This window comes from Vanessa tameamea, chromosome 29 (genome assembly GCF_037043105.1).
Source record: "Vanessa tameamea isolate UH-Manoa-2023 chromosome 29, ilVanTame1 primary haplotype, whole genome shotgun sequence".
Taxonomy (NCBI): domain Eukaryota; kingdom Metazoa; phylum Arthropoda; class Insecta; order Lepidoptera; family Nymphalidae; genus Vanessa; species Vanessa tameamea.
This window is the reverse complement of record NC_087337.1, coordinates 2402416-2428481: the sequence shown is the minus strand read 5'-3', so window position 1 is coordinate 2428481 and position 26066 is coordinate 2402416. Positions and strand designations below refer to the sequence as shown.

At 36.1% G+C, this 26066-nt stretch overlaps 2 protein-coding genes across 3 annotated transcripts in view; one reads left to right on the top strand and one right to left on the bottom strand.

The window, feature by feature from the left end:
* Window positions 1–13155, bottom strand: part of LOC113395273 (serine/threonine-protein kinase 10) — a 52729-nt gene extending 39574 nt beyond the window's left edge. Inside the window, exon 1 of one of the 2 annotated variants that reach the window (XM_026632845.2) lies at window positions 12942–13155. The gene's annotated coding sequence lies outside the window, so the exon portion shown is untranslated. The remainder of the gene's footprint in view (window positions 1–12941) is intronic. The other variant, XM_026632846.2, reaches the window with a different exon arrangement.
* Window positions 13156–13914: 759 nt separating this feature from the next.
* The window catches only part of LOC113395275 (poly [ADP-ribose] polymerase tankyrase), a 48376-nt gene continuing 36224 nt past the window's right edge, over window positions 13915–26066 (top strand). The window contains exons 1-10 of the mRNA XM_026632847.2: window positions 13915–14222; window positions 16210–16434; window positions 16937–17032; window positions 19112–19319; window positions 19685–19829; window positions 20656–20764; window positions 21733–21821; window positions 22099–22245; window positions 22755–22878; window positions 24251–24385. Coding sequence (XP_026488632.2) covers window positions 14033–14222; window positions 16210–16434; window positions 16937–17032; window positions 19112–19319; window positions 19685–19829; window positions 20656–20764; window positions 21733–21821; window positions 22099–22245; window positions 22755–22878; window positions 24251–24385 — 1468 coding nt within the window. The 5' untranslated portion in view covers window positions 13915–14032. The remainder of the gene's footprint in view (window positions 14223–16209; window positions 16435–16936; window positions 17033–19111; window positions 19320–19684; window positions 19830–20655; window positions 20765–21732; window positions 21822–22098; window positions 22246–22754; window positions 22879–24250; window positions 24386–26066) is intronic.

The window sequence follows — 26066 nt, the reverse complement described above, 5'->3', positions numbered from 1 at the left end:
GACATTTATAATGCCAAGCAGGAAGTAATGGTGCACACGTGTAATACCGTTCTTTGATTTACTACAAATTCCTCAGAGATTAATATATTATCTGTTGTAGATAAAACCGTTTGTGTCATATTGACATACGTGCAAGATACGAGATTCCTATCAATGTAATCACACGCCTTAAACGTAAAGACAGGATACATTTAGAATATGTATTCAATGAATATTTTTTGCTGTGTTTACAACTGACTTAGGTATGTTGACTCCTATAGCCCATTCCAATGGAAGTAGGAAAAAAGATAAACAAACCGTAGATTTATGTATTTCATTCGATTCGCTAATAACTCAGCTACATCGTGCACTACTAAGAGTTTATGATAAATATATCTTTATTTATAATACAACACTATTACACTTGACCACTTATTACCACTTTAATTTTACTTCTGATAACAGTTTCTTCGACGTTCAAAACGCAATTTTTTCGCAAACCCATAGTGAACATCATTGGCTAATCAAGTTCTTAACCAATGATATCGTTTCAATTTGCTGTCAAATTTTATTTATTTGACTTTTCCTATTATGGATGTTTCTCCTGTCTAGTCAAGTCTGTTTCCCCTATCACGCAACATACCTCGGCTATATTCATAATTTGCTTAGTGGTAGGGCTAGGTTGAAACCCTATATGACACACTATATAGTATTATTGGTTTCCTATTTAAAGGGTTACAGTTGGTGTAACTGCAGCCTAAATGGACACACTATCTTAGTACTTCAGATTTATATGGGATGTTTTCTTATAGTATAAATATGTAGTATGTATCAGGGCCAGATCTACCATATGGCTTTTTAGACTTCAGCCCAGGGCCCCGTGGATTCAAGGGATTCCAGCTAAGTCAATTCAAAGTCAAATATAGACGATAATGCGAAAGAATCCATAACTGTATTAAATTAAACAGATCGTATGGTTTGCAGTCCAGCGAGTCCTGCAATTAATCAAACTCATTCAATTGATTTAATTCAAGTCTACGTTCAGATATGTCTTAGGTGGGCCACGTACGGTCCGGCCCTGCCTATATGCCAGTATTTTTATATGTTGTCACGTTAAAATTCTGAGGTATTAAAAGAGTCCCGCTTTTGAATATAAAATCATTATGGAAGCTTAAATAAGATTCGGAATGAGTTTTTAATTAACATTTTTCACGCTAACATAGTTATGCATAGACACGTAACACGCGAGCTGTTTTTGATGAATATTTATTAATATTAAACTAGTAGAACGCGTGCTTGTTTTTTTTTTTTTCATTTCGACTAAGGCGACACTTTTTTGTGCACAAATGAAAAAAAAAAGCATCCTATTTGGCTATAATTAATTTAATTTTACAATAATTCAGTCTCTAGTGCACAGTTTTTGATTTTTATATTAATTAATTATCGTACATAATTAATTAATATGTATTCTGTCATTTGTTAAAAAAATTGATGTTTTTTTTTCGAAATTTACACATTTCTTTTTTTGTGTTACTTAACGAGCAAATATTAATCCAAAGAATTTCATAAAATATAAAATATTTAATTAAGGGATAAATATTATTCCTTAATGACATAATTTACTAATGATTTTAATATAAGATTTAAATTATAGATAGGCAAAATTGAAAATGATTCTGGATTATTATTATCGAAACGAATAACACTGCTTTCGCACTGGTGGTTTGAAATAAGGATGTTATAGATTTGAAATTTCGGATCAAGATATAGATACGAACTTGTGAACAATATTACCGTTCAGGTACACTAATGACATTTCGGATTATCATATTGTTTCTTGTGGTGTCAGTTACAGACATAAGATTGTTAGGAATAACAAATAAATCCAAGGTAACGGTTTTTTTTTTATGTAATTTGTAGACCGACCGGCAAAAGGGCCACCTGATGTTAAGTGGTCACCACCGCCCATAGACTGCTGTTGTTAGGAATATTAAACATTGGGAACTAAGATAATTACACTGGCTCACTTACCCTTCAGAATGGAACACAACAATAAAAAAAATCATTGCTGCTTGGCGGCAGAATATCTAACGAGTGGGTGGTACCTATCCAGACCTGTTTGCAAAAAGCGCTATCACCATCAAAAACTTGACTTATTTTTAGGATATTATTTTGACTCAATAGGTAAACAATTAACCTAAATTAATTAATATATCTTTAAGTAGATGATGTAACTACAGGCACAGGGGACGTAACATCTTAGTTCACTAGCTTGGTGGCGCATTGGTGATGTAAGGAATGGTTAACATTTATTACAACGCCATTGTCTATGGGCGGTGGTGACCACTTACTATCAGGTGGCCTATTTGCTCGACCGCTTACCGATATCATAAAAAAAAAAAAAAAACTAAATTAAAATAAAGATTGTTTTTCACCAGATTCCGTTACGGTTTCGGAGAGACATTCATTTCGGTTATCCGATGGTTTCGGTAAGGGCAAATCAACAACATCCTTGGTTACGATTTACGACACCTAAGAACTCTATAATCAGAGTCTGGTCATGAGACCAACGAGTTAATTTTTTCAGGTATATATCTCCAGAGACGTTATGTCGGGGCGTTTGATGTTTATCTCGAATTACAATGCGTTAGTATTTTGTAATTTTATCTGTAACATCTAAAATTACAAGGATTAACGTCCGTATTTCTTATCTATAGTTCTCAGTATTCTCGTTCAAAATATAAGCTTCACGTTTAACGAATACAATACATTTAAAAATGTCAATAGAGCGACGGTTTACCGCCGAGCGATGTAAGAAGTCGTCCCCACTAACCTAAACCTAACACAAGTGATAAGCTTAAAAAGGATGGGTTGACCGATCGTTGTGGCGATCTTTGGGGGAGGCCTATACATACAAATAAATACAAATTGGACAACATCACATACATCACTCTGACCCCAATGTAAGTAGCTAAAGCACTTGTGTTATGGAAAATCAGAAGTAACGACGGCACCACAGACACCCAGACCCGAGACAACATAGAAAACTAATGAACTTTTTCTATGTCGACTCGGCCGGGAATCGAAACCTCGGAGTGGCGTACCCATGAAAACCGGTGTACACACTACTCGACCACGGAGGTCGTCAATGTCCAGCAGTGGGCGTCCTTTGACTGAGAGATGAGATGAGATGAGGGGTATATAGAAATATGTATTAGTAATTCCTTAATTAATTCCTAATTTTTGGGGCTTTGCAACTATTTAAATAAAAAAGAAAAAACATTTCTACAAATAAAATACAACTACGACTTCGTTTAATAAATAATAAAAGTCAAACATAACGACTTCATTACACAAATTAAAAATATATTTATATTTAAATGTAATTAATCGATTTAATTTGTTTTAATCGAGTTCTTGCTCGTAACGAACTTTCTAATGTTGGTGGAACGCCAGTCATCCGGCCACTTAGGACCAGACCTATAAAAAAAATACTTGCCAACATGTCGTAATTATTTATCAACATGGATTTCGACATGACACAAACGTGTAAAATCAAATATGTAGCATACGAAAATTTCGTACTGAACAGATTAACTAAAAACGAATTATTTCCTTATCGACGACCTCCGTGGTCGACTAGTCTGTACACCGGTTTTCATGGGTACGCCACTCCGAGGTCCCGGGTTCGATTCCCGGCCGAGTCGATGTAGAAAAAGTTCGTTAGTTTTCTATGTTGTCTTGGGTCTGGGTGTTTGTGGTACCGTCGTTACGTCTGATTTTCCATAACACAAGTGCTTTAGCTACTTACATTGGGATCAGAGTAATGTATATGATGTTGTTATCTTAAATACATAATAGCTTATTTACTTGGTGTTAGGACTATGTACGATCCTGTCTGAGTAGGTCCCACTCAATCATCAGATTTCCTACCGCCGAACAGCAAAACTTATTATTGTGTTCCGGTTTGATGGATGAGTGAGTCAGTTTAACTACAGGCACAAGGGACATAACATCGTAACTCCCGAGGTTAGGGTGCATTGGCGATGTATGGAATGGTTAATATTTCTTACAGGACCAATGTTTACGGGCGGTGGTGACAACTTCCTATCAATTAAATAATAAAAAATGCTGACCGTCCTATCTTAGTCCGGCTATAATTGGGTTTGAGTGGTTACGAAACAATTCATCGAAATCAGTCCAGCCGTTTAGGAGTTCAGTGACATACACCTATCGTAATTAAAATATATATAAATATAAATTATTCATATATATGTCTAATTTTCATAATTCCAGGGCAACATTAACAATTACAACGTCAAATTTAAATAATAAATTCATTAAAAAAACAAAAACGCAACACGATTTCAAGTTTAAACGAGTTAAATATAGAAATACCTAATGTTTTATAAAAAACTTTTTGCACAAACACAGTTAAACTATTTACACGATATATAAGTATGTACTTTGAAACCATCGATTTAAAACTAATGAAACGAATCTCAAAATTCTGTAACACATCAAAGTTCTTTGATCGTACCGAAATAGTGTAACGGCTTATTATATATATATATATATATATTTATTTATATATGTATATATACAGCTATTTTATACATAGAAATACATACGAACATAAATCTTTCTATTCCGGGACCGCTATAAAAATGCGACGCGTTCGTTAGACTAACTGTTCACCGGACGCGACGCCGACTTACGTTACGTGTGCGATGACTTCGACGAGTTCGGATACAGAATGACAGTTCTTTTTTTTTTTTTAATTTATTTAACTTATCGAAGGTGGAAGACTGGAAAATAGCCATTGGCACTGTGGGATATATGAACCAGCCCTTACATCGTGAACACGCCACCAATCTTTGGAACTAAGGTGTTATAATTTGTAACCAAGGTTTTAAAACTCAGAAACTGCTGAACGGGTTATATGATGATACGGTTTTCGTCAAAGGACGGAAGGAATCATGATAAGATTAATTTTATAAATAGTTTAGGTTTTGTGTTTATTAGTGGAATATATGAGCATGAGACGTCTTCGAAATCGAAATCTTTAACTTTACCGATTCATAAATTAAAATTTGTAAAAAAAAATCATTACTAAATAAAGCATATTATTCCACACAAGATTATATAGACGATAAGAAAGCGTGGAGCTAATACTTGTTGCCTTGCAGGCAGGAAATATTACAGGCCGAGATGGCCCAGTGGTTAGAACGCGATCATGCGCGTGCAACCGATGATTTCGGGTTCGAACCCAGGCAGGCACCAATTTGTGTTTATAATTATTCATCTCGTGCTCGGCGGTGAAGGAAAACATCGTGAGGAAACCTATATGTGTCTAATTTCAACGGGTGAGGAGGCCTTAGAGTTTATGCATGTATTTTAAATGTTGAAAAAGAGCAACTACTGAGTTTCTTGCCGGTTCTTCTCGATGGAATCTATATTCCGAACCGACAGTTTACGTTTAATACAGTTTTGTAAAACAACGATTCAGAAGCGCTTGTAAAAGCCTAATTGGATAATGTACATTTTAATTTCGACGATGTTTATTGAAGATATCGGAAAATATCATATTGTATATTAACTAACGACCGAGCGAAGCCGAACTATCGGGTCAGGAATCCTAATCTCGAAAGTATCTTACACATCCAAGCTTGTTCATTCCGAAATACAAGCAACAAATTGACAAAAATAAACCCGCTGAGTTCTTTTGCCGGTTCATATCAGGTTAGGATATTTTATTTTTCAAATCAATAAGTAAGTTTAATACTTCTATATTGAATAAAGGAATTTGATTAGATTTGAATAAACATAGACCTAAGACAGCACTTTTCAAATACGTTACAGAACTGAATCTTCTATAAAACAATTATTGATATATTTCTCCTATGCGTTTCTAAATTATTCGACCGATTAAGATGGAACTTTTGTGATATACTGCGTTCTGCTAAAGTTGGTTCCTCATTATATCCCATCCCACAACATATACGAGCGGAACCAACGGATAGTTATTATATAGGGATGACAGAGTTTACTTAAATTAAGTATACTATGATTTCGATTACCTACATTTCCGATTGCGGTATTAAATTGCGCGAGATACGAATCGAGTGAGCATAACCGCGGACAGGACTTGCGGCGTACGCAGTACATTTGCGATAATCATACCATCCATATATTATCACCAGCTCAACCTGCTGATTTAGCCGCGCGAAATATATAAAACAAAAACTTGCCCCGTTTTACCTCCATAGGTGTGGAGTTTCGTAAAATCCGTAAAGATTGCACGTTTTATAGTTTCTGAGATGTTGTGATTAATCAGTGAGTGGTATTTTTATATACATATATATATTTCTATATGTTTAATTTTATGCCATTACAATAAATAACTTCCGTCTTCACTCGGCTACAATAAGTAAATACAACATTTAAATTTAAGAGCAAACATAAATACAAAAGTTTTTGTTTTGTTTTCGGCTTCCGACAAAGTTGCAATTCTCGCCTTTTTTTCTACTATAATATTCATGCATTATTATTATTATTATTTTTTTTATGTTGAAGGTGGCAAACGAGCAGGAGGCTCACCTGATGGGTGAGTGACTACCACCGCCCATGGACATCTGCAACACCGGGGGGCTTGCAGGTGCGTTGCCGGCATTATACCTATATATATATATATAATAAACCTTCCTTATGAACCCTCAAATTCCGTTGCGTAGTTAAAAGCGTTCTAAGCGTACAGACGGCGGGACGCGACTTTGTTTTATACTATGTTTAAGAGATAAGAAGTTAATAAGTGATCATTTTCGTGTACAATTCTTGTATCTACAAATACAGAACCAATTCTAATTGTTAACTGGGTGTTGGTGAAAGATTAATTTATCGAAAGAAACACTTGTTGAAGATGTAAACTTGCAAACTCGTTGGTACGATTTGACGCCATTAAATCATTTTATCCGGAGGTATATCAAGTCACATGTCTATGAATATCCAATAATATCTCTGTTTGGCGGTAGAGTATGTGTTGATTGTGGTGGTGTGGTGTGATGGTGTCTATCATAGAGTACCTATACAGAAAAGCTTTATACTACAAACTTAGTTTGTTCCTTGTACCGATGTTTTAAGTATCAATTTTTTTGAACTGACAGTTGCTATTGGCCATTGAGGCATCTGCAGTGTAACTGGGTGGGCGTAGAAGACTGCCGGATGTTGGGAGCGCACTGAAGGGCTCAGAGCACGCGCATCTACCACCTCTTGTGAGACCTCGACTTAGAACGCTGTCGACGTCAGGAATGACATTGTGTGCTATGTACACCGCCGGAGGGGTAGGCGTGCGTGTAGTATTCTCACAAAATCATAAAAAGAAGTCCATACATGCCTAACATTACTGAATATAACATAATATATAGATAAATAAAATTTGATTTTCGAATTTAAAATATTACTTAGAATTCATCAAATTCAAAAACATAGCCGTATATAGCAGTGTTACCAGTGGACAAATGTCATATAGCAATTTCGCGATGTGTTATGACGTGCTTTGCAAATATCAAAATGAAGTGTTATTTATACTGAACACGAAAACACCGACGATGTAACACGCTTTTAGTTCTTATGTAATCACATTTCACATGTGACATTGAGAGGTGTTTTTTTTTTTTTTTCGATTTACCATTTTGTAAATGCAATGAGCCTCGTGTGTGTAATGTGTGTATTCCATTGAGACAGTGTGTCTGTCTCTCTGTGTGTGTGTGTGTGTGTGCGTGTGTGTGTGTGTGTGTGTTTGTGTGATGATCTGACTTTGGTTTAGTATTTGATTAATTTTATCAAAATCTATTTATACTTTATTGATGTAGACTTTTACAAGCACTTTTGAATCGACATTTTACAAAACTATTTTAAGTAAAGAACCGGCAAGAAACTCAGTAGTTATACTTTTTCAACATTTAAAATACAAAGTCATGTTAATTAAATACAATTATATATGTATATAATATATCCTGCCTGGAAGTATCATAATAATATGCTTTGTTTACCGATGCATCTCATACAAATGATTTGAATTTACGAATCGGCAACGTTAAAAATATCTACGGAATTTTATTATAGAAACGGATACCTTACCCCAAGAAGGATTAATTGACTTTACTCCATCAAGAGCCGAGATGGCCCAGTCATAAAATCAAGAAATATTACAAAGGGGAGGGGGGTGTGTAGCGAGATGTAACGCGTGTTTATATTTTCGTCGAACGCGCGATTTCTAAACCGAAAAACGTGACCTCAACACGCCGTTGCCAGGCAACGATTTCCCCGCTAATGATTGCCAGCAGCTCGTTGGAAGGACGTGCTCGAAGTTTGTACTAGACTTCTGTACAGAGAAGAACGTTGAGATACACTAACGGACGTGTGTATTCGCTTTTGTTGCTTTACTATAACGTTTCGCGCGCTCCTTCTGTCTTTTGGATACGGAACCCTATTACTAAGACTCCGATGTCCGTCTGTATCTCATGAACTGTTGTGATAGTTAGACAGTTGAAATGTTCACAGATTATGTATTCCTATTGCCGATATAATAACAAATACTAATAAATAGAATAAAATAAATATTTAAGGGGGGCTACCATCCCGGTACGAAAAATATCGTAAGAATCCTTGCGTCGGCTGATAATCATTAGTTGGAACGGCACGGTTGAATGAGCTCCAAACCTCATCAAGATAAACTTTGGCCCACCCAGTGGAATATTAAAGAGCCGGTACTAGCAAACGAGCGTTATGTAATTTTACAAGCATTTATTTAAATTTCAACGTTTGTTTGGGTCAAATCTTGCAAGCTGAGTTGCAACCACTTCCTTGTATTCTACGCGGTCGAAAGTTTCATGCCGGTTCTTCTCGATAGAATCTACATTCCGAACCGGTGGTAGCTTCACTTGGTAGTTGTTAAATGACGATTCAAAAGTGCTTGTAAAGGCCTACTTGAATAAAGTATATTTTGATATTAATTTTGACGGAATAGAGAGTTCACCTGTATTCTATAATGTGTTCTCCGTAGTTGGCTGTCATCCCTTAAGATTAGCCGCCGTGACCGAAATCACTCAACACGAAATTACAATCAGACAATAATAATATTTTTTTATTATAAGCATCTGATTGTACACAAAGGAATCCTGTGACAGGACAATGACTCCAGACAAACTCCTCAACGGAAAACAGCAGAGACACGAAAATTGCACACATACAGAAGATTATTTTTACGATTCCACCGTCCAGTGAGCCAGTGTGTGTGTGAAAGCAACGTTCATATAATATTAATTATTTACATACAAATACATTAATTCAACATAGATAACGGATTACTAGCAGGATATTTTTATCAATCGGTCGCATGAATCACTTGTAACATCATTTTAATTTATAGTATAATTTTTATTATAAAGTCTTAAAAATAAATGACTTGAGGGTATAGAGAGGTATACCACACATAATATATTCTACCAACAAGCAGTTATACTGAACTGTTATGTTCCAGTTTGAAGGACGAGTGAACTACTATAACTTGGTATCCAAGCTTGCTGGCATATAGACGAGGAATCGTTCTAATGATTCAGTAGAAGTCGCGAGAAACGGCTAGTTAAAAATCGAATACCTTGTACTGTAATCAACGTTTCAACATATTTACAATTTTGCGACACGTACGTCTGAACTCGGTTGAGTAACGTGTGATAACAGAAACGTAAATACAACAGAAACGGATGCTCCAACGAACGCACCGACAATTCTAATATTAAAACGATAAAAGTGTCAACAATACTTTTGCAACTACACAGTTTTATAGCAAGACTTCAGAAAGCATTGAAACTGTATCTAAATTAAAAAAAAAAAACATTTCATTTTGCATTAAACAATGATTTACATTAAGGTTAATCGCCAGTCTGCCTTCTTATCTAAAAATGGGGGGAGGGTCTATTTTGTCTGGGATTGCAATGCATTATCATGTCACAACAATCATTACGCGATTCGACCACTCGACCTTTTAACGTCCCCAATTTACAGTTAACGCTTAACCATAAGACACACATATTAGTATGTATTCCTCAAAAGAGGTCTATGCCCAATATTCATCAGCGAAAAATGGCGATGAGAAGTTTATTAAGTAATTAATACAGGACTGAATTAGGTGCGGCAATTATCGGCGGAGACCTCTCGCTGTCGAGCTTGATAAACGACACGCTCAGTGCTAGAGGAGCTGGAAAAAACTGATTTTTAAGTGGGTGATTCCGGTGCACTCAGCACCAGCGAGACCCACCTCCCCCCCACTTCATGTGGAAACGCGTGAATGCGTTATTCTAGCGGAAAAACACAGCACAGAATAGGTACCTATATCTGTATTAAAATAAACTAATATATTGTTTTTTTTTTTTTAATAAATAAAAACTGAAAAATCTTTTAATGTATAATATAAAATTAATACTAAATAAATATATTGCTCATTTAAAAAAAAAAAATCATTTAAAGGAATTTTATATGAATATTATGTGTAAAAATGTTTTACGAAAAGAGTTACCTTCTGCTTCTCTTGGATAGAATCTACATCCTGAAGCAGAGGCTATATTAAACTAGCGACCTATTGAGGGTTCACACATGTGCAATATCAAATAAAATTAATTCTACAATTGGTTTATTAATTCCAGAGATTATCTCCTACATAACGGACAAATTATATCTCTTTGCAACATTCGTATAGAAGTATACTTTTTATTATTATAAAATGACAATTCAAGTGCTCATTTCAATAGTCTTTTAGTTTGTTTTCAGAAATGCAATAATGTTCATCTCTAATGATGAGATAAAAAAAATCTTCATTAACAACACTTATTAAATTTCACATCAAATAAATACCTAAATTTCTTTACGTACGACAATTTTAGCTCTTATCTCTTATCTAAGCATCCTAACCTTATTGATAGTGTCATTTGATAAACATGAGATATGCCATTATCATAATATCAACTGATAAGAGCACATCTGTAGAAAGTTGATATAATTATATTAGAGATCAGATGTTTAATAATAGTAACTACTCATTCCGGCTTCGCTCGGAAACTGTCCACATAAAACACTCATTTTATATGACAATTTTCAAACCATTTACGGAAGTATGCAGATCAACTCACAATACTTTCATAACAACAAGGTGAATGGTTAAAGTATATGCATAGAGGACAATCATTCATATTTTATACTAGAAAAAGTTATTTTTGAGGTACACCTGGTACACCTGGTACCTCAAAAATAACTTTTTAAAAATTTTTTTTTTGTTTTTTTTTAATATACTTTTTTGTTGTTTTTATAAGACTGGTGTTGCAAATTTTTATTCTAAAATAGAACAACAGTCTTATAACAAACAAGGTTAGGTTCCTGTGAAACTTATGCAGTATAATACTGTATGAACGTCACATAGTTAAATTTTAAAACTTTTTATATTATTGAAGTTATCACAAAACTGTCTTTACAGTACGTGTATATTGAAATAACGATTAAAACGGCATAACAATGTAAAAATAAGAAAAAACCACATAGCAACCTTTGCAGGTCCAATGACAATATGTAATTTGAATAAATTTTATTACATATTCTAGATATGAAATATATTGGCTCAAGTCAGATTCCTAATTGATTGTATCATTCAATGATGCTTTCTGACAGCTGATTCATCATCAACTTATTTGTTATGTGTACCGGGTTAAATAAATAAAAAAGTGAATGTTATGAAAGCTCTCTTTTTTTTCTAAACAGTCAATATTAGTTGATAGAAAGTACAGCAAATTTATATCATTTGAAAACAGATTCATTTCTGGGCATCTATTTTGCTAAAATAATATTTCTGGTATTAGGTAATGGATATAAAAATAAATAAACCCTTCATTAAGATAGATATTTGATAAACATAGATTGGCAATTTTGATTTCTTTAATGGTATACTTGTTTTGTTGTTCAGTTGTATTTAAAATATAAAACAAAAGTAATACGCATACAATACAACGGTTGCATATGCAAAATTTTAATTCATAATAATAGATCTATATTAGTATTTTTTTTTAATATATTAAATTCTCAATGTAATTTCTCTACGTACCACATTTTTATCATAAGTGTTATCTTAAATTATTCGACACTTGTAAAGGATGCAAACAAAATGTGCAACAAGATAGTGCAGGAAAGAACAGTTACATTGACTAGAGATAAAAAATAACCATGATAACACTATCAGCATGGCAAATTTTACATAGTTATAAGCAAATACTAAATCAACATAGCAATTTTTGTCTATCTATGAGCTCATTAGCATGGAATGTTAAATTGTAATTAGCCCCATTGGTACACAAATAAACTTTAATAATTTAATTTAATTGCCGCGAATTTTTTCTTCTTTTTTTTTTTAAATTACACCAATAGGCAAAAGTAGTTACGGATGCAGAAAATAATTTATATATTTGTTTACCTTCAGATTTTAAATTATCTAATCTATAGTCTATTCACACACATCACTGCAATTCAAAAGTGAAAATGCACACAAACACTGCATTATTTCACTCCGAGAATAGAGAAATTGCACGGGTCGCGCCTAATTGAATTAGTAGAGTTGACGGGCTAGCGACAAAATCATACGGCACGACGTGAGGTCTCAGAAGCTACGCCGTTGATGGCACGACATGAATGATATGAAAAGTGAAGATTTGACCCAGCCTCGCCTACTAGTCGCGTCCTCGACAGAAACCTGTTCATCTGACTCACCTACTGAACTAAAGAACGCAGTTTCCGGACTGCATCAAAATATCTATCCGTAACATTAAAATCTATCTATGTATATTTCCCAATTACACTTATATCTAAGCTTATAAATTGCCAATTAACCATTTAAAATATTCGATGAGTGAAAGGGGACATACCTTGCGGAAACTTGGAAGCGATGAAAAGTAATTCCAGATTGTACGTTGTAAATAAATTAACACAAAAACACTGAGTATCCGTTCACAAACAGTTTCAGCACAAACAAAAAGTCAATCCACTGTATTTTCTAATACTATACCGTGTGCGGCGGATAAATGTACTATCCTGTGAAAGACGCCATTTTGATTTCGTCAACTAACGTTCATAGACAATAAAATATAGAATATTATGTTAGATTAAAATGTCACGTTATTAGAAGTTTAGAAAATAACAAGCACTCATTATTCAAAAAACTAATTTATTTTTATATTAATAAAAAAAGCCGTAAGCCCTTTTAATTATAAATAATTGTAAAATATTTTTTTTAAATTGATCAGGCAATCATTTATAAAACATTAAAAGGTATTCAAATTAGATTGTTAAATAAATTAGATGACAGTTTGTAAATTAATAATTCTGAAATGATAATTCATATGCAAAAGTTAAAAAATAAACAATATTCATTTAATTATATCATAAATAACAATAAAAAATATTTTTATCTGTATTTTAGTTTTTATTTACTCTTTGTTACACCTTATCTTTATAACAGTGGCCATTAAAAAATATTACCCCATAGTTGGCAAAAACTTAAAACTAAATAACTATTTTAAATTTATTTTTTATTTTGAATAATTAATGAATTAATGTTAGAAGAATTACATATTTAATGTAATATTTTATTCCGATCGAGGAGCATTTTCCCGCAACCAAACAGTAATTTTAAATAAATGTTATGATCTCTAAAACTTTCTATAGAAGTAAAATAAAAGTATACACGATTTAGTAAAAATATACTATACATATACAAGTTTTTTCTGAACATATGGATACGATTAAAAAATATACATAATATGGGACAAATATATTTTGCTTTATTATTTTTGCATTGTGTATATTTATTTTGAGCAATCCTTGATTTAAGTATAGTAACACTACAATTGTCAAAAAGACCTAAAAGCAGCTGTAAATGTACGTGTTTTCGTCTGATAATTCTATTTAACCGAACATGGAAGTGTAATAAAAATAGTCCTAAATGTGATAAACGAACATGTCGAGCCGCCGTTCTATGCTCGGGTCGGCTTTGGACTCGTTGCCGGCGCCCACGGACCCTCTTCGCGAATTATTCGAGGCTTGCAAAGTTGGCGATGTTACTCGAGTGAAAAAGTTAATTACACCACAAACAGTGAACGCTAGGGATACAGCTGGACGTAAATCGACACCTCTACATTTCGCCGCAGGTATGTTATGTATTAATTTATCAAATATATCAATCGAATGAAGTTTATTGTACGAAAACAATAAAAAAGTGAAAGGCTGTTTTGTTAATTGCATAATTGTTCACGGTTGTTGGTTGCGCCAAATGTCGTGATTTATCTCCTTTACTGTTTAGTTCCTTGTTATTTTCAATTGTTTCTGTGTTTTTTTTTGTAACATTGAGTCATGACATGTTATACTTATATTAGTTAGGTAATATCTTGATTAATTGTTTTTATTTACTTTTTTATAAATAACATATACAATATAAATAAAAATAGACATAAAAAGCAGTCATTTCTGCACATATACAGTAGTTTACAAAATATATAATTATGTAACAATAATTACTGCAGTTTTAATTATATATTCATAATATAAAATGAATTGACCTAAAAATATGTTACAGATTTTATATTAATAGTAAAAATATTTTTGTAGTGACCTGGATTACTTAAAGTTGAAATTTAAATAATTTAAATATTTATATATATATACATATATATATGTATATACTTCTTAAAAAACTGAGAAAACACCAGTACTTACTCAGTAGTGGATTTGATTCTAATTAAAAACATTACACATTCATTCCTTGGAACTTGTTTTCTGAGTATTTACTGTCTTTTTCAAATTTTATTTAACACTACATAACATTAAATTAATGTTATTATTTAAATACATCATTTAAATATCCTACTTCGATAGCTTGCACAATGTTTATTTCTAGTTTTTAAACTTATTAGAAGAATAATTACATCCCTATGTTATGTTATAGAGGGTGGGGAGGCAGGTGGTCATAGGTTTAAGGTATAAAATTCAAGCTTGCTTCATTCCAAGCATAACATATAGTATATTAGTATAGATACCAATAGTTTGTGTATCACATATATGAAGCTAACTAAAGTACTAGTTATTGTGGGGTCACAATATTTGTTAAATGGTTATTGTACTACAGTAACTGATGAATGAAATGAGTAATGAGCCATTAATATTGTTCCTTTAAGTGATATGCGTGGATTTTATTGGGTCGCTTTTGATTTACGACTCATAGATAAGAGTCGAGATGGCCCATTGGTTAGAATGCGTACATCTTAACCGGTGATTGCGGGTTCAAACCCAGGCAAGCACCACAGAATTTTTATGTGCTTAATTTGTGTTTATAATTCATCTCGTGCTTGGCAGTGAAAGAAAACATCATGAGGAAACCGGCATGTGTCTAATTTCAACAAAATTGTGCCACACATGTATCCGCCAATTCGCATTGGAGAGTGGTGGAATATACTCTAAACCTTCTCTTCAAAGGGAGAGGAGGCCTTAGCCGAGCAGTGGGAAATTTACAGGCTGTTAATTTAAAACAAAAATATAGAGAACCAGCTGTTAACCTTGTTGTTTATTGTATATCGAAATGAGACATTGGTCACTACTTTATATGTATAAGGAATATTTATTAGAGAAATGAATTTGTACTGTTATTGTACTCATTAGAACCCTGATAGCAATCGTACACCCATCAAGATCTAACAAGCACTAATTACCATGGAGTCTGCGTTGCTCATCAGGTTGTAAAACCTATGTGGCACCATTATCACACTGATAATTATCTCAAAAGCATATAAAATGCTTGTCAATGAAGTAAATATTACGGTGTGTTCTTTTAGTATGGATAGCAAAAACATTACGTTACTAAACAATGTTGAATCATGTAATTTTTACAGAATATGATTTGTACTTAATATGGCCTTAAAATAAAACGGAATTAAAATGTTTCATGTTTATTTTTAATATAGATTTAAAATAAATTTTTTGTTCGTGTTTTTTTTTTCTAACTGTGAAGAGTGCAACCGGCAGGCGAAAAGTGTGTGAGTGAGATAGCACGAAATCGGTTCGTACGGATGGATGCTGATATATGAAAAATCGATTCTTTTAAATTTCTATGATGTTATCTATTTAATAGAATCAAATTTTCAGGCTATGGAAGAAGAGAAGTCGTCGAAATCCTGATAGCTGGTGGTGCGGCTTTACAAGCTCGGGATGAGGGGGGCCTCCAGCCGTTGCACAACGCATGCTCGTTCGGGCACGCGGATGTTGTGCGTGCGCTACTCGCTGCGGGAGCGCCGCCCGCAGCGAGAGACAACTGGGGCTACACGCCGTTACACGAAGCCGCCGCGAAGGGGAAGGTGGATGTCTGTATCGGTGAGTGCTCTTTTTTTTATGTGTCTATCCACCAATATGGGCCAGCATTGGTCACCTGATAACTGAACTAAATTTAAACCATTCCTGACATCGCCAATGCGCGACCAACCTTGGGGATTAAATTGTTAGGTCATTTGTGCCTGTAGTTACAAAACTCACCCACCCTTCAAACCCGAATATGACAGTACTAATTATTGCTGTTCGGCAGTAGAATATGTGGCGAGTGGTTTCTGCCTACCCAGACGGGTTTGCACAAATTCCGCCACCAAGGATTACCTTTCAAGTTTATTCATTAGTTCAAGATATGACTTAATTACGTTAATTCGACAATTACGTCCATAGACACTGAGTTTCTAGATAAGATTTTTGTGCCAATAGACTAAGTCGATGAAGGTCTGGTAAAATTGTTGCAGCGTTTGAAATTTAGCTGGACGTGATTGTATTATTATTTAGTGATAAAAAGTTACATAATCAAATAAAATATCTTAATCATTGTTTCCAGCGCTCCTTCAGCACGGCGCCGATCCGAACATACGGAACACTGAAGGCAAGACACCGTTGGACCTCGCCGATTCCGCGACCAGACCTGTTCTCACTGGTTCGTATTTTGTTTATGTTGTAACATAAAGCTCGATTTGACTATCACGTAGCGAGCTTTTAAAGCGACAGATCTGGACATGAGTCCAAATCCAGGCTTCGGTTTGCTTTTCTATCAAAAAATTCTCAGCGAAGTTGGATATTGGTAGTGTTTACACTCCTGTGTCTCTGATAGCTCGTAAAGCCGTTGCTCCTACTTCTGATACTTCTGAACTCTCCGTACGTGTCTTACTGCTCCCCCATCGCGTTATGTGAGTAAGGGAATAGAGAGGGAGCGTTTGCACATATATTTGTGCACTAGAATATCCACTGCACAGTTGGTTGCTCTCCGTTGGCAAAGATTGCTGCGACCGAAATTGCCCAGGAGGACATCGTCATGTTTCCTTGCTGAATCTCTTTGTCGCAAGTCATTTGTTTCGACGTAAATACTTCTTATTTTCTGTTGAATCAATTTTAAGTTCAGTATTATATTCTATCAAATCAAATTCAAAATATACTTTATTTAAGTAGGCTTTTGCAAGCATTTTTGAATCGTCGTTTAACAAACTATATTAAGTTAAGCTACCACCGGTTCGGAATGTAGATTCTATCGAGAAGAACCGGCAAGAAACTCAGTAGTTACACTTTTTCAACATCTAAAATATGTAAATGAAAAGATCACTGTTTTTTTTTTGAACGCGCGTCACAGTGTTTTGTGTTTCAGATATAGTTTCTATCTAAACATTATGATTTAATTGAATTCAACGTATGACATAGCCACAGCAACGCGTGGCCGAGTCTGCTAGTACAGATATTGTTCAAGGAAAATTTTACTTAAACATCCACATTAATTCCCGTAATATAACTAAATAAATAAATATTGGACAACATCACATACATCACTCTGATCCCAATGTAAGTAGCTAAAGCACTTGTGTTATGGAAAATCAGAAGTAACGACGTTACCACAAACACCCAGACCCAAGACAACGTAGAAAAATAATGAACTTTTTCTACATCGACTCGGCCGGGGATCGAACCCGGGACCTCGGAGTGGCGTACCCATGAAAACCGGTGTACACTCCACTCGACCACGGAGGTCAATGTAATTTATTTTTTTTATTTTGGATATGATATCGTATCTACTGTTGGTTGTCCTAATGAAAATAAAATAAAATAAACTTGCCTCTAAAATATTCGACAGAACGCATTAAGCAATTACTGTTTTGTAAGTTATGTTTAGAAACGAATGTTAAAATCCAAGGTTTAGTCGAATCGTAATAATTTTGACGAATACTATGAACGTTTCGTTCGTTTTTTATACGGACGTATTTTTAATTGAGACTTCCATTTGCAATTTAGAACGTCGGTTTTAAACTTATTACAATATATCAGAATGAGTATCATACATTGAAATTTTCAAGGTCAATATAATTCACGTTCAAGTTTAAGCGATTACTTTTAATATTATGCAGTGTAAGATTATGATTAGAATTAATTACTAAATAGTTCACAGTAACATCGTCACAATAAAAAATTAAAGGTCACGTAAATGCAAACATTTATAAATAATATGTTAATCAATACAAGATTGTATTAAAGATAGAAAAGGGTGGATTTTGTAATTTATTGTTTTCTAGGAAAGATATATAAAAAAAAAATATTGTACTTTAATGTCATAAACTTTTCTACTGCGGAGTCTCTTATCGGTTCTTCTGAGTAGAATCTACTCTTCGAACCAGTAGTCCTTTTATGAGCTTACTTGAACAAAGAATATTTAAATTTTTGGGTTTTCATTATGTCTGAAAATCTTAAATAGTAATAAGATCGAAGGACGTATGCTTTACAAGTATGAAAATATCACACAAGATACGGGTTGTCTTAAATATATATTAGGAATAAGAAGGAAGCCAAAATCGACCCTGTGCGACGCCTTCTCTTGTGGTCGTGGAAGACTTCACAACAGACGTGACACAATCGGATATTGCCCATACCTACTCCTGGATTCATTCGGATTCATTAAACTCACGTCTCATTCTATGTAAAGAATTTGTAAGAAACGTTAGCGCGATGTAAAAGACCAGTAATGGGACACCCGCAGGCGAGTACTGCGCCGCGGACGTGCTGGAGGCGGCGCGCTCGGGCGCGGACGACCGGCTGGCGGGGCTGCTGACGCCGCTCAACGTGAACGTGCACGCGAGCGACGGGCGGCGCTCCACGGCGCTGCACCTGGCGGCGGGCTACAACCGCGCGCGCGCCGTGCGCCTGCTGCTGCAGCGCGGCGCCGACGTGCACGCCAAGGACAAGGGGTGCGCCGCTCTGACAGACAGCTCTTATAATGAGGAGTAGCTTGGGCTCCAACGATAACTTTTTTTGTTAAATTCAAACGCGCACGAATTCGCGGACACAGCTTGTAAGTTGACATAATTAGAGGTAGGTAAGAAAAGAAATTTAGCGAACGGTCCTCGGTCTTTTTAGACGATGGGTCGAAGTGTAACCGACATTTAGTTAGATCATTAACTTTGCTTACGCTTTTGGAAACTGTCGGTGACTACAATTATACTGAAATATTTAATTAATTGTAATTCGTTTTCAAGTTGATTTGATTATATTTTAGTTTGATTTTCTAATAAATAATACATCACGTACTCATCCTTCGTTCTCCCCCCCCCAGAGGGCTGGTCCCGCTGCACAACGCGTGTTCGTACGGCCACTACGAGGTGACGGAGCTGTTGGTGCGTGCGGGCGCGGACGTGAACGCGACGGACCTGTGGGCCTTCACTCCCCTACACGAAGCCGCCAGCAAGGCCCGCTTGGAGGTCAGTAGGACCGAAAACTCATATCAGGGCTGCGAGATCGTATAATGAATACAAAATGTGTATAATTAAGTTACCCCTTGTATCCAGTGTGTATAATAAATTGTCTTGTATAATGCAAAAATAAATCGTGAAATGAAAATGACACGTTCTAGTTATGTTATACGCAATATATATAGCTATCTCTTTCACTCGCGTGCATTTAAAAAGGACGGCAAATCATTTAGTCTTTTCAAATTATCTTAATTAAAATAAAATGAAAAAGTATACTGGAATTGGAGCTATTATTTCCCTAAATTGGGGAATATTATAATCAAAATTTTTTTTTAATTTATTTATCTATGTACCAACAAATATATAGACAATTACATAGACAAAAGACGTGTACAAAGGATAACTTATCTCTAACAAGAGATCTCTTCCAGAAACCCTGATTCTGTTGGAGATTATTTGTATCATTTTATAAGAAATACATAGACATATTTTATTTAGATACATATATACATAGAAATATTTTATTTACAAGTACTTTTCTTATATTAGTTTTACATGTCTCGCTTAAGATGGTAAATAAGGGATTCGTGTTTCAAAATATTGCTTTAATTTGATTACGGTTCGTGCAAGCCCGTCTGGGTACCTCCTCGTCACATACTATTGTAAAGCCAAAGACCAATATTTAGTGCCTTTGTGTTCTAGTTTGAATGTCGAGTCAACGGTCACGGTCGGGGGCGCATTGATGATGTACGGAATATGCACAGTGGTGACCATTTATCAGGTGGCCCACTCTGTCTGCCACCTATGAATATTATTGAGAAAATATATCTTTCAGGTGTGTTCCCTCCTCCTGAGTGAGGGTGCGGATCCCACTCTGCTCAACTGCCACGGCAAGTCCGCGCTGGACGTGGCGCCCTCTCGCGAGCTGAGAGAACGGCTGTCGTGTGAGTACTCGGCTACGTGCAAATCACTTTTGATTGCGACGACAATTCACGCTCGATAAATGATTGTTAACCGAATGAAAATACAGTAAAATTATAATTTGGTTTGAACAGATAATTACTGTTCAGAATTGTTTTGGTGACCCTACTTCTCTCGAAAATTGACATTTTCAATTAACGGTGACAAGTTAGTTGAGTGATTTCCTGCTGAAATGGCGCGATTCTACTTGGTGTCTGGCTTTTGTTCCGGTTCGAAGAGAGAGTGAGCCAGTGTAACAAATACAAGGGACGTAAGGACTTTCTCAAGGTCGGTGGCGCATTGGCGACGTACGGAATGGTTGAACTTTCTCAAGCTATGAGCAGTGATGGCTCCTTACAATCAGGTGGCCACGTGGGCAACAAAAATTGGTTATCTGTAAAGTCGGTTTACGGACGATAATTTTACTTGAAAACGTACTACTCGGACGCATCGGCTGATTGAGAGCAAGAGAGATAGATTCGTCACAGGTTCAACGCTTGGGCCGATCGTGCCTCTTTATCGCTCGTTCCGCGCTCTCGCTCGCACGCTCGGATCAGGCGCAACGTACCGAGTCATGCTTTTTCATGAGCGCAGCCGGCATTCATACATTCGAAAGACGTTACATCAATCAAATCAAATCAAAAATCTTTATTCAATATAGAAGTGTTTACACTTGCTTATTGATTGTCAAAAATCTACCACCGGTTCGGAATTTAGCACCTCGGACCTGAGAAGAACCGGCGAAAGAAACTCAGCGGGATATATATATATATATTTTAATATAATATGAGATTTGTTCTCAATAATTAGAAAAAAGAAAAAAAACTCTTTTTATATAATATGAGATTTGTTCTCAATAATTAGAAAAAAGAAAAAAAACTCTTTTTATATAATATGAGATTTGTTCAATTTGCCAATTATTATATTTAAATATGATTTTTATAAATTTTAGTCGAGTTTCGCGGCCATTGTTTGCTCGAAGCGTGTCGGCTGGCCGAGCCGGCGAGGGTGAAGAAACAACTGTCGTCGTTGGGCCAGCAGGTGACGCATACGAACTCGTTTTAATACTAACTCACGCACGCTTTATTTAGCGATTTTTGAAACGCAAATAGTTTTAATAATAATAATAACTTTTATTTCAGGTAAATAATCGAACCCATAGTCAAAAATTATAACTGAATCAATACAAATTAAGCACATGCAAACTCAGTGGTGCTTGCCTGGGCTCGAACCCGTAATTATCGGTGAAGATATACGCTCATAACCGCTGGTTCATCTCGGCTCATCACGTTTCTCTAATCGCACACATATTCTGCAGGACCTCTCGGCGCTCCAGTGCACGCAGCAAGTAACGATACCGATACCGAACGAACGGATCGCCGAGCTGGTCAACTTCCAGCACCTCGGCTCCGGCGACCGCCCGCTGCACTGCGCCGCCGCCAGCGTGTACCCCAAGAGGAAGCAGGTAGCGCTCTATCGGAAGGCGGACGCGCCGGCGCGGACCGGTCACCTCCGACCATAGACAACGGCGCTGTAAGAAATGTTAACCACTCCTTAAATCGCCAATGCGCCATCGACCTTCGGAGCTAAGACGTCTTGTCCCTTGTGCCTGCACTCTGATTCAGTCAGCCTTCGAACCGGAACAACAATACCGAGCATTGCTGGTGGGTGGTAGAATATATGTGCTGGTTGTGCACAGATCCCGGTAGGCCAAGTAAAAAAAATTGTCATTAGTGGTGTTTAGAATAAGGTGGGAAGGATACTTGAAAGTTATTATAGCCTAGCGTGGGGCCACTGGTTGTAACCACGGGCGCAAGGGACATAACGTCTCAGTTCCCAAGGTCGGTGGCGCATTGGTGACGTAGGGAATGATTAATATTTCTTACAGCGCCTCACTCACCATCAGGTGTATTTTGATTTTGATTAACCCCTTAGGAGAAACCATCGATGAGCATATGATTAATAACCTCGTAGGTGATGGAGATCCTGATCAGGAAGGGCGCCAGGGTGAACGAGAAGAACAAGGAGGGGCAGACGGCGCTGCACGCGGCCACCGACGCCGCGCACCTCGACGCCATGGACCTGCTGCTGCGCCACGGTGAGCCGCCGCCCCCCCGCCCCGTGCGCAGGGTATTCTGTGTCACTGTACCCCCCCTCAATGCGCACATATAATAAGATACCGAAATATATAAACTATTTACTATTTAAAGTTAGGGTTTATTGAGACTAAATAAATTAATAAATCTTATCGTTTATTAGAAAAAAAACGCCTGGACTCAGGCTCGGGTTCCATCACAGCAATTAGTGTCCGACCAGTCCTGTGATGGAATTTTAAATCTCAATAATTGAAAATCTTATTATTTGAAAAAGAGAAAAAGTCATTCTTAAAAACCGCATCGAAGTCCGTTGCGTAGCTTTGAAGATCTAAGCATACATAGGGACAGACAGAGTCACGGGAAGTAGTTACTTTTTAATATTTGGTAATTAACTCAAGTCCTTCTTAAAGCGTCAATAGCGCCTGGTTTAAGGGCCTAGGGATGTAAGTGCTCACCCTTGAGCTAGTGTCGTCCCCACTCCTAACTCAAGCTGTAAGCTTAATTAAAGGGGGTAAATACGTATATTGATTTGACAAAATCTAAATATTCTTTATTCAATAGTATTAATACAGTAAGTTCATAAAGCACTTTTGAGTTACAGTGTTGAACTAAACGTAAAGCCACCGGTTCGGAAAGTAGATTCTACCGAGAAGCACCGGCAATAAACTCAGTAGTTACTCTTGAAATTGACAAATTTAAAATGTCTAAATAAGATTCTTATAGAGATCAGCTATCAACGATACGGAAGTCGACTTTTCTGAAAAACGTCGAATAAAGTTGAGTTTGTTTAGAAATTTTATTGAAATAAAAAAAAAATACGTTCGATAACTTAATAAAAAATTGAACATTTGGTTGACGTCATAAGTTGTGATCGAACAATGTCAAATTAGGTTAGAGTCAAATCGGCCAAATTAGCGACCCCGTGATGCCCCCCCTGAAAGGACGGAGTGGGGACCGCTGGTTTTTAGTGGGTATTTCGGCGCCTTCAGCGCTGGTGGGCCACATATACCACTTCACGTGGAGACGCGTAAAAGCATTTTTCCACCGAGAAAAAAAAAGGGTCAAATTAGTCGTCTGATTATGATCAAGGTTTCAGAAACTGGAAGATTCTTGTACGAATTTTATTTTATTTTCATTATGACAACGTACAGTAGATACAATATCATATCAAAGTAAAAAAAAAAAAATTCAAAATTATCCCGGCAAAAGTTCTACTGCTTACAGGTAGTCTCACCGTGCACTATCATATTTGATATGACACAATGTATGTATTGAAAATATAAATTACACATTAGCAATAATTAAAAATAACAAGTGTAATACATTTGTTGACTATTATATAATAAATAATAACGTTTACTCGTCGGGCCGCAGGCGCGAAGGTGAACGCGTGCGACGGGCGCGGCGAGAGCGCGCTGTCGCTGGCGGCGCGGCGCGACTCGGCCGCCGCGTGCCGCCTGCTGCTGGCGTGCGGCGCGCACGCGCCCGACGCGCGCCCCGACGCCGACGGTGAGTGCGGCCTGTCGCCTAGCTCTAGTAGCCGCACCGCGCACTGCGCGCTGCTGACAAGTCATTATTCATACACCTGTATTTATAATACAACACTGTTGTACTTAAACACTTCCTCCAATTTTGCTTCCAAAATACCGATGACAGTTTAGTCGACGTTCAAAACTCAATTTTTTTGGAAATCCGTAGTGAATATCACAGATCAATCGAGCCCCCGACCGATGATATCGCGTCAATTTGCTGTCAAATGTTGTTTGTTTAGCTTTTCTCCTGTTATGGTCGGAGTAGAGTATAGAGGCGACGGTGAACCTGTGCGACGGTCGCGGTGAGAGCCGTAGCGACACTGATGCCTTTTCCTTCTTCGACGCATCAAATTCCAACAGGAAGCCTCTCGATGTCAATTTCTTGTGTTAGTTGTAAATGACTAAGAGATTTTCTGTGTGAAGTGCGTCAGTATCGTCTCTGCACTTTCTGCCTCAAAAGACCCACAATTCAACGCATTGTCAACGAGTATTGTCGCTTAGCAGGCGATTTGCGGACAAATCTTTATACTCGTGTTGCTTTGAAAACTGCAGCGAGGCTGGCAAACTTCGTCCAGACCAGTCCTCGTGAGGTAAAGGCTAGGAGCTTTTTTATTTTCCATTTCAACCTCAAACAAAACCCATACTTGCCATGATTTTAAATCACTATTTTTGATCAAGATTTGAATAAGTCTTTTCATGAATAAAGCATTATTAAATTAGGTACAGGTACTCATCTGATATTCTCCCGCCAAACAGCAATCCTTAACTTACTACTGTGTTTCGGTCTGAAGGACGTGAGGTTCCGAGGGACGTGACATTATCACGGTAAACAGTTCCTAAAGTTGCCACTAATTTTTGCATTGCTTGCATTGACGATTTAAAGAATAGCTAACCTATCTGACGGCGATGGTGACCACTGACCATGATATTGACTTATTGCCAGTCGCTTACCTATTTATAAAAAAAAGAACATTATTTAAGATATTACTTTAAATAAAAAACGTTTATTTTGTTTCGTTATAAGTTTAATTTTATTTTCATTATGACAACCAACAGTAGATACAAAATCACATCCAAAATAAAAAATAAATTACATTTCAAAGTTATCTCGGCAAAGGTTCTACTGCTTACAGGTAGTCTCACCGTGCACTATCGTATGGCACAGTATATGTATGTAAATTTTAACTATTATATAATAAGTGATAACTTATAAAACCAATACGATAAACCATAAAATTAGAATTGACCACAAATAAAATTCTCTATTTTTCGATTCGATTGAACCGAGGGCGACTATCGTGACGTGTCTAAATATTTTACTTGATTACAATGTTAACCGCGATATTTTAATCCTACTTGCGTTCTAAAAAATCTGGTATAAAAGAAATGACTCGTATTACGGGAATTAACGCGAGGGACGTTTGAGTAAAATTTTGATAAAAGTTTCGGACAGTCAATATAATTGATGAATAAATGAAATAAAAATTTAATTGACAATATTTTTCGTCTATTTTTCAGATTTTGTATATTGAACAGATTGCATCTTTCATTATAAGAGTTTGAATTTATCTTAAAACTATATGATAGTTGACGAAGGAACTTTTTTTTGTATGTTCTCGACTCTATTAATGTGCAATTTTTGACACTGACCAAATTAA